Below are 16,227 nucleotides of genomic sequence, written 5' to 3'. Positions count from 1 at the left end.
TTCTTCTTGAACAGCAGATTTATTTTTCCAAGGCTGGATTTAGTTTTTGACAAAAATGACATTTTTCATCCTTTGACGAGGAAAAGCAGAATAAGCCCCAGTGGACATTTATTCCCCCCCATATTCCAACTTCAGTGTGACGAGCTCACACAATACGAAGAAAGAAGCTAAACAATAAAACGAAGGCTGTGCAAGTGCTGGACAATCAGTGGGAATATGTGCAACATCACAACAGAGAGGTCGGAGCTTTAAAAAGAAAATCAAACCAAAGTAATATGTTAAACTACAGACTGACACTTGATTATAGAGTTTTGGAGTAAATATAGACAGATTTCAGTAGCTTTACTGGTACAAGAGGGGAAAATCCCCAGACAATAAAGTGCAAAAACAAAAAGACAAAGGAAGAGGCACTGGGCAGTAATCTTAGTATACATTCACTGAGTCCTGACTCAAACACATATGGACAATTCACGTTACACCGTGGAATCATGAAAAAAAGGAAGACATTCAGCTAGTTAACCAGGAGTTAGTGTTTTAGGCTGCAGATGAACAGAAAATGCTCGCTTCCCTTCAAGCCTTCCTTCACATTTGCATTTCTTAATATGTCCACAGACGTGACGTCTCAGGTTGATAAACATCCACCATCTATCCGGTCATGGCAGTTCTCTCACCAACACATACACACCGACAATAAAAACACAGACGGATAATTAATTATGGATTCCCGCTGCGACAATTCACAAAACATATTCTTAGAATTTTAAAAGGAGAAAATAATAACGCTACTAATAAAAAACGCCCAGCTCATTCTGCATTGTGTGCATCTGGGTTGATGACATCACAAGAGGCATAATGACGGAGCTGATCACCTAGCATCGGTAAAAACAACACAGACAAGATGCTTGACAGATTTAGAATCAGCTTCAAGGAGCCCTACCTTAAGTGTGTGAGCCAGAATTTGACTTCGGCTGGACTAAAACTAGACAATTAAAAGAGTTAATAAAAAAATAAAGTACAATAGAAGCATATAAATGCAGAGCTCTGACCAGATGCCTTATGTGATGTCACCAGGGGCACGGACCTTTGAGAAGGCCGGTTCTTTGTCCATTAAAAAACAAACAAAAAAAACCCACCAAAACAACAAACAACTGTCAACTTGTTTCATAGGCAACAAACTAACAATACATTTTCATCATTTTATGGAAGACACAGAGTGAGGCTGCACAATATAATGAGAATATAATGAGAATATACCCAGGTTCAGGGAGTGTAGTATTCATACTGGAAAGGACTTTTTTTAGTGCAATAATTATTGGCCAATGTATTCCAAGTGGTGTGAACCTGCGTTTTTCATGTTAATGTAATTTTTTTTAGTCAGTTTGACAAAGTCTTACGGCAGCAGATGCTCACACCGGACACAGATCACAAGGCCCAAAATGTTAAAAGGTCCCAGAGTGATGGAAGCTCAGATGAGAAACAACGGAAAGAAGAAAATAGATATTGTCCACAGATTATTCACCATTAGTATCCGCCAACAACAAAAGATTTTCTAATGCCGTGTATCCCAGTTTAGAGCCCTCTGTGTTATGATACCAGCTTGGGAAATGCAAAACTGCCCTTTTTAGCAAGGCTCCAAAAGACTTCATCTTACCCACTTTTACAGACTCAGTAAATCGGAATTCCTCATGCATTTTCTTCATTGTTTTCCATGCGACAGGTTAGAAGCTCCTGGTTGTTATGACCTGCAGCCATGAGACTGACATGTGATTATCAGACTTGTGACGCTGTGTGAAGACACAATAAGTGATTGTGATGAGCAGACTTTGGGCAACCAGTGGCTCCCTGCTTTTAGGTGGACTTGTGAGATGTGTTCTGGTGCTCATTTTACGACAAATGCAGCAGAATGCAGGACAAGTTAAATAATATCAGTACCTGGCAGTAAATAATTATTCAAATTTCATCAGGACTTCTAAACTCTTCCAACATAACCCAGACCTATGAAGAAAAACAAAAACACATCACATCAATTATAAGTATAACATATTCTTTGTGTAGACTGAGGATTTGGAGTTGTTGTTTTTTTTCTTAAAAAAGAGATACCTTTTATAAATATTTTAGACAATCATGTCCTGCGCTAATGAAATGCATTACGAGAAAAAAAAAGACAGTTTTTCTTCTTTAACTTAAAGAGAGGTAACAGAGATGCATCAATAAGTTGGCTGGTAACTGGAATCGGATGATTTTCATTTCCTGATAGGCAACCTGCTGAGCCTTAAATCAAAAACAGGATCTTTTTTTTTTACATTAGTGACTGCACTACGACTTGACTATCAGCAATGTTAAATTTTAACTGTATTTTCTACGAGTGGAGACGTGTGCCGTGTGCTTGTGGCGCAACAGGTCGAGAGAGAGCAAGACTTTCAGCAGATAACAGGAAGGCTGAACGGAGTGCAGCATAGGGGCTCCATTAAAACCTTCATAACGTGCTGATTTGGAAATGTTGGCAGCCTTTTGGAAATATCCGACTTAAAGAAATGGCTTTAAGATTTTACATTTTTAATGATTAAGTTTTTTTAATTGGTTATTAGGGCGAGAAACTATATTTTAATGCTGTTCTTGTATCTTCTTTATAAAAGTGGTATTGGCATGTTAAAGATTTCTATAAAACTGGAGATTGTAAAATCAGCCACATACATCTGATTGGTGCATCTATAGAACAAGGGTGATGTTCTGTGTGTTAGCTGGCTTGACTGAAGCCAAAACCTAAATTAGTGTTTCAATGTTTGTTTCCTCACTAGATCTTAAAAAAGAAAAATAAAGAAATTTCAGCCGTCATTTCGGATCTGTTGTGCACCATTATGATGTGACATCCACAAACCCAAAGCTCCTAAATTTTTTTAATTGGGTTAGGCAGTGTTCCAAAATAACAGAGAAACACTATAAGTGTATGCTCAAAGTCAACAGCTGATGAATCATTATACTCCAAAAGTAAGCCATTGACTGATCCATTTTCTAATCACACTTAGCTCTATAACTCAGAGTGATGCAGATTTAGCTACGTAATGCGTCGTCCCAGTGGAGAGTCTTTAATGCAGGATGTTAAAATTGGTGCTGGATGCTTTTTACCAACGTTTTAATGTGTTTTACGAAAAACTGGAGTTTAGAAATAAGCCACAGAAATCTGCATTTCTTCTGTAGAAGTTTTAGCACATTGAATAAAATAATACAAAGAGCAAACACAGGAGGTGTGTTTTTAAAAACTAAACCTAAGACCACTTCCCCAGTTGGAGCAGCTGTAAATATGAAATATATGGGGACCTTTAACAATACAATTATACAGTTTTCATTGGAAAATGCCTCATTCTGCCTTATATAGATATTTGCCACCATCAGCAGGCACAGCAGATTTGTGAACGTCTGCTTCTCAGGTTTGTCAGGAACTACAACAACTACCCCCCAGTAACGCCGTCTCTGCTATGTGACCGTATAGAGTTCGTCTTTGCTGCTCTCACACAGCGTGTATCCACACACCCTTGGTCTCCAGCTCCACCTCCAGCTCCAGTTGAAGCCCTGGCTCCAGCCCAGGGCCTTGCGGTCCTTCTCCTTCGGCGGCAGCAGGAACACCACGCAGCTGGCCACCAGGATGTGCCACAGCGAGTGCGTGTAGTAGTAGTTGTCCTCCGTCTCTGCGAAGATGTACAGGCACACGCCGACGAGGGCGCAGAGCGCTCCGGGGATCAGGTAGAAGGCCCAACGCCGCCAGGACGGCGGGTAGCAGTGCCGGCGCCGGACCCCCCTGTACACCTGTTCATGCAGGCGACGAGAAACAAACAAAAAAAACATGGAAGCTTTCGCATAAAAAGTGGGAGTTTTATCTTTTCTGCATGGTGTAATAGCCGTGACTTGCAAACGGGTTTGAATGCGGATGTGTCTCTTACCCAGGAAGCGACCATGAGAAGGATGGCGCAAAGGATGGGGCCCAGCAGGTTCCACAGGCCCTTGCGGTCCAGTTGCATCGACATGGCTATCAACAAGGCGCCGAGCAAAAACAGAGTCTACACACGAAGAGGGAAGGAAGGAGCAGGTGAGGGTAATAAAGCTGTCGTTACCCAATAAAGCAGGCTAATTATGGCGGCCCAGCGGTCTCGTACGTATTTGGCTATGTCTCCGAGGCGAGCCATGCAGAGGATGGTGACCCAGATGGAACAGATTGACCCGAGGAAGTCGCAGTACTGCAGGGCATCATAGTCCATGATGCACAGGACCGCTGCAGCTGGCTGGTCACAGGCGTGGTAGAACTGCAGGAAGATGATGTCAAAGATGAGGATTTATTGAACACTTCCTACGCTCCACATCCAGCCAGCACAATCAGAGACAAAGGCTCACGATCCGGATGCCCAACTGTGTGCATTTTTAGTCAGCCCCGTTTACCTGAACCCTAAATAATGAATTTGCCTCCATGCAAAATGCTACGTTCAATTCAATTTTATTTATACAGCACCAATTCATGAAACACGTCATCTCAAGGCACTTTCTAAAGTCAAATTCAATCAGATTATACAGATTGGTCAAACAAAATTTCCTCTCTAAGGAAACCCAGCAGATTGCATCAAGTCTTGATAAGCAGCATTCACTCCTCCTGAAAGAGCGTAGAGCCACAGTGGACAGTCGTGTGCATTGTCCATGGCTTTGCAGCAATCCCTCATACTGAGAAAGCATGAAGCGACAGTGGAAAGAAAAACTCCCCTTTAACGGGAAGGAAAACCTCCAGCAGAATCAGGCTCAGTGTGTACATGGTGGAAAACTGACATTGCTCATTAACCTGGACACACCCTCCTACCAATGAAACAGGCCAGGGGCAGCATCATGACCCTAAACATACAGCCAGAGCAGAATGGTTTTCAGAATGGCCTAGTTAAAGTCCAGGCCGATATCCAATTGAGAATCAGTAACAAGACTTAAAAACTGGAATCTCCATCCTTTTAGAGCTTGAGCTTTAAAGCAAGAAAGAGCAAAAAAGTCAGAGTCCAACAGACCTGGAGCTGTACTTGCAGCACAATGTGCTTCTTTTAAGTATCGATCCGAGGTGGTTCAGTACTTTTTAGATCTTGATTTACACAAAAATATGTTAAAACTATGCATCTTCTTCCACCCATTTTGAATACCTGAATACCTCTGCAAGTTCATGCGTTTGTGTGTTTGTAGCCGTGCACATTATAGCTCCACAGCGAGGTTCGTTTGAACCCGATCTGACTGGTAACGGTGCTCACCGTAGAGAAGAACATGGTGAAGAGGTAGACGGAGGCCTCGGTGATGTAGGAGCGTCTGACGGCCACCACGATGGCGGGCAGGAAGAACAGGTTGCTGAGGGTGAGCAGCATGGTCGCGGTCAGCTGCCGGCTGTATGACAGGGCCGTGGAGCCGTCGGTGCAGCCCCAACCTTTCCAGCCTGCGGACGTGAAAAAAAGATCATACGCGTCAGAAGCGCGTCCTTGGTTGTGCTGTTCTTTTTGTGTCTCTTTCCAGGTGATGGAGCAGACAGAGGACGTTTTATCATTCTCCTCCTTTTATCTCCTCTTTCTTTCACCTCTACTCTTTTTTTTTTCTTTTCTTTCACTTTTTGTTCTTCCTTTACTCTCCCATTGTCATGTCCATATAATTTGAAATTCTCCTTGCAGGAATCATAATAAAGCTATTTACAAGCATAAATCAAGTGGAGCACTATGGCGAAAGCTGTTTGCTCCACTTGTAAAAGCAAAATCTGTCGAGCTCCATCTGGCATTGAGACATCAATTCCTATTGCCATAGTGCTAGACAGGACACTGGGAAAAAAAAAAAAAAAGAAGCGCGTCCTTCGTGCTGCAAGGCGACGGAGCGGTCGGTAGCGCCCCCATGAGCAGGACCACCGGTAGCAAATCAGAATGCAGTGCACAAAACCGCACACGGGTCAGAGACTCAAAGTCGGCACCGTCTCAAACGTACATGCCTGATGTTAAAGTGTTTCCGATGGTGACGGTGAAGCAAACTGTGGTCGACTGAAACCACCTAAGCCACGTTTACTGCCTTTCTCTCAGCTCATCCCTAACCAAAGCAATCACAAGGAGACGTCGGCCCCAGTAAAGGTGTGTGTGTGCTACCTGCGGTGCAGCCACAGGCGGCGTACAGGTAGGTGTAGGATCTCAGCAGCCTGCATTCGCCGTACGGCCCGCAGTCCTCCACACAGGCACTGATGGACACCTCCGGGACCACGGACACCGCGGAGGAGTTGCCGCAGTCACTGCTGCAGGAAGAGAGACGGGACCAGAGGAAGCGTGACTACGTTCTCCGATCATATGACTTAAAAACAGACGGAAACGATGCGGTGCCGGTATGACGCGGTGAGGGATGCGGGTGGTTGTACCTGTTGCATACGAGCTGCAGGGTGAGGTACCATGTTGCAGCCTGAGGGAAAGGCAGCCGGAGCAGAGCTTTAGGGACGCTGACGTTGATGCCAGCACCATAACCCCCAAACAACGCTGCGGAGAACAAACCATGAACATTACATGTTACTGTGTTATTTATTATTATCATTATTTCTACATGTGTAATAAAGACATTTTTGACATATTTTGCATGCAGGGCTTATGTGATGCAGAAAAAAAAAAATACAAACTACTAGACATTGAGATGACTATAACATCATAATGGCCCAAACTTACCAGCCCTGTGTGCATCCTGCAGACCACAAACCTAGCATAATTTTTCCTAAAATGGTGGGGTCGGCATGTGTCGCTCATGGGAGTTTCGCTTTCATGGAAGGAAAGTAAGGGCCAAACAGCTGTTTTTATTGCAGACTCAAAAGCATTATATTCTTTTAAGTCATATTTGTTGTGCCCGTCAGAGACTGGCGCACAAGATAAAGGAGAAAGACGGCGGAAGAAAGAGAGCAAGACGGCGACATTTCAGCGTTTGGAAATTATTGGGTGTTGGAGCGCCGCAAAGATTTAGTCAGTCTATTTCGAAAAGGCTGGAACAACTCAACAGAAATGGCCCATATTTTTATTTGTGGGCTTAATGTTTTTTTTTGTTTTTTTTTACAACTGATGGACAATAATTTATAAAATATTAGGACTGAACGATATTAGGAAAATATGACATATGCAATAATTGGTAAATGTTATAACTGAACAACTTTAGATAGATAAATAATAAATAAAAGGTTTTAACTTTCTGCTTTGGGTTCACAGCTGACAGAGACCCTCAGATAATAAGGAATCCATGCAGCCTCAGGAAGAAAAACAAAAGTCACAATTTCCATCCTAACAACAAGGTTTAATTTAAAAAAACTTGCTTCTGGCTGACGTCTGCTGTTTTGCCACTGAAACACCTCAGTTGTAGCTTACAAATGACTTGATTACCTTCCCACTGCTTTACCCAATTAGTTGAGATACATGCCATACATTTCAATGTTGCAGGGAGATACACAAGTTTTAGTCAATTCTGCTCTGCCATCCATCGCCTCCTAGACATCTGATCCTAAATTATACCGCAGATCTTTTTTTAAAAATGACCAGAAATTCATTGAAGGTGACACATATCCCACACATATGCACCGAATGGATCAGAAAACACCCATTATAGTAATAAACATCCATTATAATAATGCAGAAGCTGAGAGATCTGATAGATTCAGCTAATAATGGACCTATACCACCCGCACATTGAACTTTAATCCCAAGACTGTCCCAGAAATCTGAACAAAAACGAGAAGGTGGCATCACACCAAAAGGGGCCCGATATCGACTAGAACTGTACAAAACAGAGACATGTCGAAAACATCTGCTTTAAAGTCATGGCAGGACATGATGTTGCATAAAATGAGCCTATTGCTTCATGTTTACACAAGGTAAGAAACAGAGTACGTTACCAAATGCTTATAAGTTTATTACCAGCGTGCCTTCATGATTTGGCTGCCAGTTATCAGAAAAAACACGACGTTGCTAAATTATTGCTATAGATCAGAAGGGTGGAATGATGAACTACTTTTACCTTACTGACCACTTCCTCTTCCATCACCCAGATTTCCCCGTTACTTTCCCTAAAATTTAGGATTTGGATTATTAAAGATGGAGGTCAGGTGAGGGCTTAAAGGACGGTGAAAGTCCATTCTGTTGGCCAGACATACTGTTGGCAAACAGTATGTCTGGCAGCTGGAATATAATAAGCTTCCAAATTCTGTACCCAATAGGACTTTGGCAGCTGTAATACTGCACACATTAATATTAGAAGGGCAACTGTAATTTGATAAACTGTGCTCCTGTAACTTATTTGGTCAGGAACACCCATATCAGTGGGAGGGACAGCAGGCTGCTGCAGAAAAGCTCATGTCCTAAAAGGCAGCTTTCCTATTATTGATGTTGGTTATGTGTTGTTATAATGGCCACTGCTTTACTACTGTGAACAAAAAAAAAAAACACTTGCTTTTCTGACTGTAGTTAAATGTGGGAATACATTTAACTACACCATGTCACACACAACCCATCAGCTAAAAATAAACAGTGGGACGGACTGGTTTTGAGTTTTAATAAAAAATTCCCATCTCTGTTTCTAATTTAGGCACTTATTTTTAAGTCTACACAGAGACTGTGTAGACTTAAATTGGATATTCTTCTGAATGACTGATTTTAAATTGAGACAGAACTTTAGATCCCACAATTAATAAGGAAAACATATAGCTGAATTCAAATACAGGACTCAGAGGGGTCGGTGTGTGCTGAGGTTCAGTTTGGCCCCGATTGGTTTACAACGCCCTGCAGGCTGAGTGCAGAATTTCAACTATCTACTCAAAGCAGCATGAAATTCATATACATTTTATAACTCTGTACAGGTTATTATTACTGTACCTGTGTGGCAGGGTTCAGAGTGGTTGAGTTTGAGGACCGGAGCCCAGGGAGAAAAACAGGCAACGATGCTGTTATTCCCCAAAGTTGCATTAGTCTATATTAGAAAAAAAGAGAAATCACAGCTCACTACTGCATCTTCACATTACACACAAACACACACACACACACACACGCACACACACACACACACACACACACACACACGGTACTCACAGAATTGAGTGTGAGCTGCAGGTTGAGTGTGCCCCCGGTGGCCTGTGTTGTCAGCGGGTAGGTGAGCAGCGTCGGGTGCGTGGCGGCGATGCTGATGTTGGACCCGTTGGCGGGGGTGAAGCGGAGCGACAGCACGTCCAGCTCCTCGTAGAGCACCGGGATGCTCTGCACACACGCGGACGCGGACGGCTGGGGCATAAGCGCCGCGGATCCGTTAGAGGGGACCGATCCGGGAGCAGCTGAGTTGTTGCCGGTTGATGTCGCGTTGGAGATGCTGCTCTTGCCGAGCAGCTTCGTGAAGTCGTCGTCTGCTTTGAGGCCCACACTTTTTGGCTTACAGCCCACTGAGCGAGACAAAAAACAAGAATGGATACAGTACAACGCCAACTTATTCATAACCCTCCAGTTTTTTTTCACATTAGACCAACAAAAATAGAGTCTTATTGTGAGGTAGAAGGAAAATGAGCAATGGTTTCCCCTCTTTTGTTTAAAAAAAAAAAAAAAAAAAAAAACGTCTTCGAAGAGCGTGGGACACACTAAACCGGTGGAAGAAGCAGCTCTGGTCTGAGGAGGTCAAAACTGAACTTTAAGGCCAACATGCAAAACTATGAGTGACAAAACTAACGTCAGCACACTCTGACACGAGACATGGGGGAGGCAGCATCAGCTGTGAGGATGCTGATCTTCAGCAGACACAAGGATGCTGGTCAGAGTTGATGGATGGAGCTAAATGCAGGGTCATCCTGGGGAAAAACCCTTTCTTTCCTCTTTAATATTAAGCTCTTCTTACTGTTGGTCTATCACAAAAGCTCTGACTAACCCCCAGTCGGTCGAGGCAGATGACCGTTCATACTGAGCCTGGTTCTGCTGGAGGTTTTCCTTCCCGTTAATGGGGAGTTTTTCTTTCCACTGTCGCTTCATGCTTGCTCAGTATGAGGGATTGCTGCAAAGCCATGGACAATGCAGACGACTCTCCCTGTGGCTCTACGCTTCTCCAGGAGTGAATGCTGCTGGTCGGGACTTTGATGTAACCTACTGGGTTTCCTTAGAGAGGAAACGTTTTGACCAATCTGTAGAACTTTATTGAATTTGACTTTGGAAAGTGCCTTGAGATGACATGTTTCATGAATTGGCGCTATATAAATAAAATTAAATTGAAAATTTTTTTATTGAACTAAGATATGTTGGAGTTAGTGGCTGTGACGTGTCATGGTGTGCAAAGAGTCAGTCTGGATGCAAGGCGCAACGTGACGCGTAAAGGCCGTTTGTTCACCTGTGTAGTTGGCGGCGATCCTGAACGTTACCGTTCGGTTGACTTGGCTGCTCTCCACAACGACCCGTAACCAGGCGTCCCACGGAGGGTGGGAGAGGGACGCCGAGCAGCTGATCCCCGAGCAGTTCACCGTCGTCTGGCTGTGCCGCAGGGACACGGAGCCGAGCCTGAGGAGCAGCGGGCAGCTTTTGCTCTCCTCCGCCTCCCCCTGCGACGAGCACTCGGCCACGGAGACCGAGAGCGACGAGGCGAACTCTGGCACAAACACCCTGAGGCACAAACAGCTCAGTCTAGTACGCTCACTGCCAACGGAGGAGGAAGCGAATGCAGTAAAACACAAGTCAATAGACAAATTACTTGAGACGTGCGGGTCTGTCAGGGGCTGCGGTCTGTGTCAGGAAGGTTCCCTGCTGTAAGACCGGCGTGTCCACCGCTCTACGCACCGACAGCTGGGGCTGGAAGTAATAGGAGCAGGACGGGAAACCCTAAAACGGAACGAGGCAGAATTCAGATCGTGTCGCTCCAGTCTTCTAACAGTCCAGGAAAAGCAGGAGCGTCAATGGAGTACTGACTGAACACATGCAAAAGGCTCATTTGGGGTCCAATTTGAAAAGCAGGTTCGAGATCAAGCTTCACAAACCTGCTTGATGACTAGAGCAAAAGAATGTTGTTCAGCTGGGCAACAAACTCGAGCGATCCCTCAACCCACCGCTCCGGTTCAGCAGGGTGGGGGTGTAACAAGGAATTTTACAGGGTCACTGCCATGGCAACATGAGCAACCTTATTGTGATTACTGGCAGGCTTGAATGGTGCCGTTTCCCAGGCGTCCCCCTGAACTTTACGTTAATATCCTCCTATATTACAGCGCAGTCTAAAGTAACCAGCCGGGGCTAACGTTACACCGCGCCTGGGGTTTTTACATCCAATCAAACGCCACATCACACCCATATCGCTTACACTAGAGGACAATAGTAGGGTTCCACTTTTCTCCAAACGGTGCGTCATCTACTTTCCCCTGCTACTGCCCTGTTTCACACAGACCTGCGAAAGCGATGAACCAACAGAACCTTCAGGGCGAGATTTCATCAGATTTTAGGGTAAGAAAATGATGATAAATAACTCTCAGATAGCCTTTCCATCGTTTCTCATAGCAAGCAAGTCATTTTCATACATACTCTGGAGACAAGCTACTCTATACTATAGCAACACTTTGCTATAATATGGATTAAGGAGCACATGGAACAGCCAGTGCAAAAAAGGATAGAGTGAGCGCTCTTTCCCCAACGAGTAAGGTCAGTGAGATTCATAAATCGGATCTTGCCATAGCATTCCAAAACACTTCTAATGCACAGTCTTGGCATGAAGAGCAGGAACTCAAAAACTCGTCATAGTTCACGCCACGGGCAGCAGGCAATTAAAGCTGCTCAGCTTCTGAGGGGTTGCTCGTTTGCGTAAAAGCACGACGTCCACCAGTGACAGGATGTTTTGCTTTGCTTTGTTGTTTACTTGTTTCATTATGGTCCGTCAGCACAAAGCATCTGCTGAAGTTTGTGAATCACGATAACAACTAAATTAATTAAATTAATAACTGCTGGGGGCGGGGCTTTTTCTATTGTTGGAATAACCTGCTCCTTCACTGCCCACTTTTAAAACTCACCTTAAAACCCACTATTATTCTTTGGTTTTTACCACTAGTGAGACTTAGTTTTCATTTTGAATTGGTTTTATTGTTTCTTCTAAGCGTTTTCATGCATTATCTTTTTCTTTATGGGTGTGTTTTGGCTTGTAGCAATTTATAGCACTTTGTTTCAGCTGTTGGCTGTTTTTCAGCGCTTTATAAATAAAGATGGTATTTTATGGTATGACGTGCCACCTGCACATCAACATGAGATACAGCAGCAGTGACTTTGTCTTCGTGTCTGAGCCAAATGAATGACTGGAGCTGTAGTCTGATCCTATATCAGCATTTTTGCACTTCACTATCAACCAACACAGGCATAGCATTAGCCTAAAGTGACATTTTTAGCCCCAAATATTGTTAGAAAATTAACTGAAGATGAACTAATAGCGTTTAGTTATTACGCTACTGTCTCCCCCCTAAAATGTTTGTGATGGTACTGAAACAGCAATTTCCCTCTGGGATTATTAAAGTATATCTGATTCTGATTGTTAAATGACCAAAAGAACAGTTAACCCTCTGCAGTAAAAAAAAAAAAAAAACTCTAATAGAAATTATAAAAACTACCAAAATCCTGCTAAAATTGCATTTTTTTTTTTCAACAGTTTTTGCCACAAACGGTCGTCCCACACTATGCTAGTTTACCGATAGCACGAGTACACCATGGAGAGCTGTTAAATCCCTGGGCTGGGTGCTGGTCTGTAGCACACCCTAAAGTAAGCGGTCAGGCTAACGTTACTCTGCTATTGTGATGTTTGCACCCAATCAGACGCATCATCACACCCATATCCCTTACACTGGGCCACATTGCTTTAAGGGCAGAGCGGACCCGCCGTAGAGAGCTGTTAACTCCCTGGGTATCGTGTTCGTTCTGCAAGCCGCTGCGTCTCAAGCATCATTTCTCAAGACTTTCTACTCCTCTCTGGATAAAGCAACAAAAATCTTCATCTCATGAGTTCTTTGTTTTCAGCTTTTTTTTTCATATTGGGAGGCTATTGAGTTGGGGAGTGATGCTTGAGCCCAACGTCATCGCTTGTGGGCAACTTTCCAACTTTCCACTGGGTACTTGGTTATCTTAATGCTTGCTCTCGATTTTTTGACGTATTTTTCTGCTTTGGAAAAGGAAACAAACTGAACCACCGTGAGGCACAAAGCCGAATGCAACTGAAGGACATTCAGCTGAAATTTCTTTCTTAATACACCGTTTAATCTCTTATAAGCCCTAAACAAGCAATAATGTTTTGAAAGAGATGAGGCCCAAGCTGCCTCAACACGATGGAAATCTTTGGAGCCAAAGACGTGCATTACGAAACATCCATTCATCCCCCGTCTATACCTCCTCGATCTACCTGGGTCAAGGCAGGACCAAAGGGTGGGGGGGGGGTGGGGGGGGCTGTACCCTGGACACGTTGCCAGAGACACACAGCTCAAACTACAATCCACACTGTGCCTCAAACGCAAAGGAAACTTAGAGAAACCAGTTAGAACAGTCATGTTTTTGTACTGCGGGAGCAAGCTGGAATACCAGAAGAGAACCCACAGATGAATGAAGAGAGAAGGCTGTGAGGTAAACCCTTGTACCGTGAAAGGGCAGTTTGGAAACTCTCTGACAGAAAGAGTATTAATTACAAAAAACTTGTTTCCCCAATAATCAGTTTAATTGTACCATCAGGAAATGTGGCTTAAATGGCAATTTGATACTAAATATTTTAATAAATTTATCAGAATCTTGCCATGCATGAATACATTGCCACTGGCAAATTCAGTTCTTCATCTGTCATGTATTCTTACACACACACACAAAAATACTTTCCTAAAAAAAAACAAATAATTTAAGCACATATCAAATAGGAATGAAAGCACAACCATATCAGGAGCATAAAAAGGGAGAAACTAAAGTAAAACTCCCTGAGCATACCTTCTGCTCTATGCGCCCGTCATCTTCAGGTAAATGAGCAGCAACGAACCAATCCCCCGGGGCCGGGTCAGAGAGGTTAAAGGTCGTGGAGCTCTGGGAGGTCACCGGTAGACTTAGAGACAAAGAGGGGGACCAGAGCGTTGCATTAGGAAACACCGTCTCCGTTGGGTTTATGACAGGAGGGGCGCCCCATCGGATATGGCTGGGAGCACAAAGGGGAAAAAAACGATGAAATCGGTTCAAATGCAACCCGCCAACGACGGAGCGAACGTCTCACACCCGAGTGTCACGTCTTACATGCTGACGTTGTGCTGGCCGCAGTGGAAGCTGTGGCCCTTTTTAACGGAGAAGAGCCAGCGGGCGACGGCGGTCTCCTCCGGTATGTGGAACCTCTGCAGCCTGACGTTGGCGTACCAGCCATACTTTGACAACTTCTGAGCCGGTTTGGACGACAGCTCGGAGACAAAGGTCACCTGTCCGTCTGTGGGGAGAAAGGGTCGAAACATTTATGACGTGTCTGAATAGCATAGAGTTGCCAATAAATGGTTAACGTCAACAAGTCTAACTTACATCTTTAATTTGATTAAAAAAAAAAAGACTGAAAACATTATTTCAGAGCAGGAAATGCAACCTTAATATCAATCCAACCTCTTTAAAATGATTTGTATCACTGTGTCTGAAGAACAAGAAGAAGAAGAAGAAGAAGAAGAAGAAGAAGAAGAAGAAGAAGAAGAAGCTGGATAGTGTGTTGCTGGACCTGAAACTACAGCTCATTGAAGATGGGCTTTATGGTGAATATTCTGACAGAAAACATGTAAATCCTTCAGTAGAAAGGAAAATGAGATACAAGAGAAAGAAACAACACATTCCCCTGTGGGTTATCTAACTACTTGTATTCATTTAGGTTATGCAGGGCTACCTTTAAACAGCCTGAACATGTCACTGTGGGGAGAAAAGCCTCACTTAAACAAACCTTGGAGACCGTTTTGGCAGTCTGCGTGTTTTACGACGCTTCTTTGTCGCTGCCGTAAACTAAAGCCCCCCCAAAAAAAAAAAAAAACTATAATCGCTAGCACCCATGCTAATATCCGTCCCTCTCTTCGTGTCTTGATAAAAGGCTTACCGTCTCCCGACGTCCAAGCTGTCAGGGCGAAGAAAAGCAGCCAGCGCAGAAAGCCGGCCTCCATGTTTCCTCTGCCACACTCCGACTCGTCACATCGTCCCGAGTCCACCTGTGCTGCCACACATACCTTCCACTAAAAAAAAAAACCTAAACAACACAACAAAACAGTTTACCTGCTTAGCACTTCCGGGTTCCTGTGCGATACGTGGTGCGTCACCGGCGTGCCGGTAGAGGGCGCTTGAGTACTTTGGGAAATATCAGTGTGACGCAACTGCTGTTTGTCGTTGTCAATCACTTTAAAACTAGGCTTCATTATACGGTGCCAAGGGCTGTAATGCGTCCATAAAACTGCCACAAGGTTGTCCTAAAAGATTTTATTTGAAAAGAGGTCTCGGACGAGAATGTCTAGTCACCCCGTATTTATTTATGTTGGCCATGCAAATCCTATCACTTAATATCAGGGAAATTGTTACAGCGATTAATGTTGTAATTGAAATATTGTAATCTCTTGTATTGTAATCTTGTAAATATTGTAAACCAGAAGGTTAAACACCTTCTGGTTTGTCCTTGAACATAAATATACGTGAATTACTTTCTATTAAATCTCCTTTTACAGGCACTTTTCTTGGCATCCATATAAAAGACAAAGTTAAGTATCTGGGTATAATAATCATTAAAGACAAAACTCTAAGATCCTTAGAAAATTGTAATCCAATTATTATAATAGTTGGGCAAAGATATAACCCGTGGCTTCAGAGAGATCGCTCTCTTTTAGGAATATCCTTATTAGTTAAAGCAGAAGCCTTATCCAGGCTGGGGGATCCTACTCTTGCACTTGATGTTCCCAAACAATATTAATAAAATTAATTTTTATTTTATTTGAAAAAAAAAAAACATCTTATTATGATAAATGTTTTAATGGACATGGTTGGGAAAGGTGGCATAGAAGCCCTTGATTTCACATTCATTCAAAATGAAATAGCTAAAAAGCCATCTAAAAAATCCCAATTATATCTGGAATGCTATTCCCAAATATAATTTTGACTAAACTGGAGGACTACCTTTTCTTCTTAGATGTATTCACAGTATAACCAAAATACCCCTCAAGTCAATTTGTTTCATAAACAGATGTTGTTAAGC

At 43.3% G+C, this 16,227-nt stretch overlaps 1 protein-coding gene across 4 annotated transcripts; it reads right to left on the bottom strand.

The window, feature by feature from the left end:
• Window positions 1-15,296, bottom strand: pgap6 (post-glycosylphosphatidylinositol attachment to proteins 6). Of its 4 annotated transcripts, none has more exons than XM_012861033.3 (15): window positions 15,088-15,296; window positions 14,262-14,445; window positions 13,965-14,166; window positions 10,726-10,853; window positions 10,369-10,637; window positions 9,096-9,439; window positions 8,883-8,976; window positions 6,401-6,515; window positions 6,138-6,280; window positions 5,271-5,449; window positions 4,152-4,298; window positions 3,939-4,055; window positions 3,532-3,804; window positions 1,933-1,995; window positions 1-1,784 (listed from the first exon to the last, which is right to left on the bottom strand). In XM_012861033.3, the coding sequence occupies exons 1-14, from the start codon at window positions 15,149-15,151 to the stop codon at window positions 1,951-1,953; spliced, it is 2,304 nt and encodes a 767-aa protein (XP_012716487.2). In that variant the 5' UTR covers window positions 15,152-15,296; the 3' UTR covers window positions 1-1,784; window positions 1,933-1,950. The 4 variants fall into 4 exon arrangements, with proteins under 4 accessions (XP_012716487.2, XP_021171266.2, XP_012716486.2 ...); XM_021315591.2 differs by having other exon boundaries at window positions 1-1,742; XM_012861032.3 differs by having other exon boundaries at window positions 1-1,995.
• Window positions 15,297-16,227: the final 931 nt, after the last annotated feature.

This window comes from Fundulus heteroclitus, chromosome 6 (assembly GCF_011125445.2).
Source record: "Fundulus heteroclitus isolate FHET01 chromosome 6, MU-UCD_Fhet_4.1, whole genome shotgun sequence".
NCBI lineage: Eukaryota > Metazoa > Chordata > Actinopteri > Cyprinodontiformes > Fundulidae > Fundulus > Fundulus heteroclitus.
The sequence above is the reverse complement of the archived record's forward strand: the minus strand, read 5'-3'. Positions and strand labels throughout refer to the sequence as shown.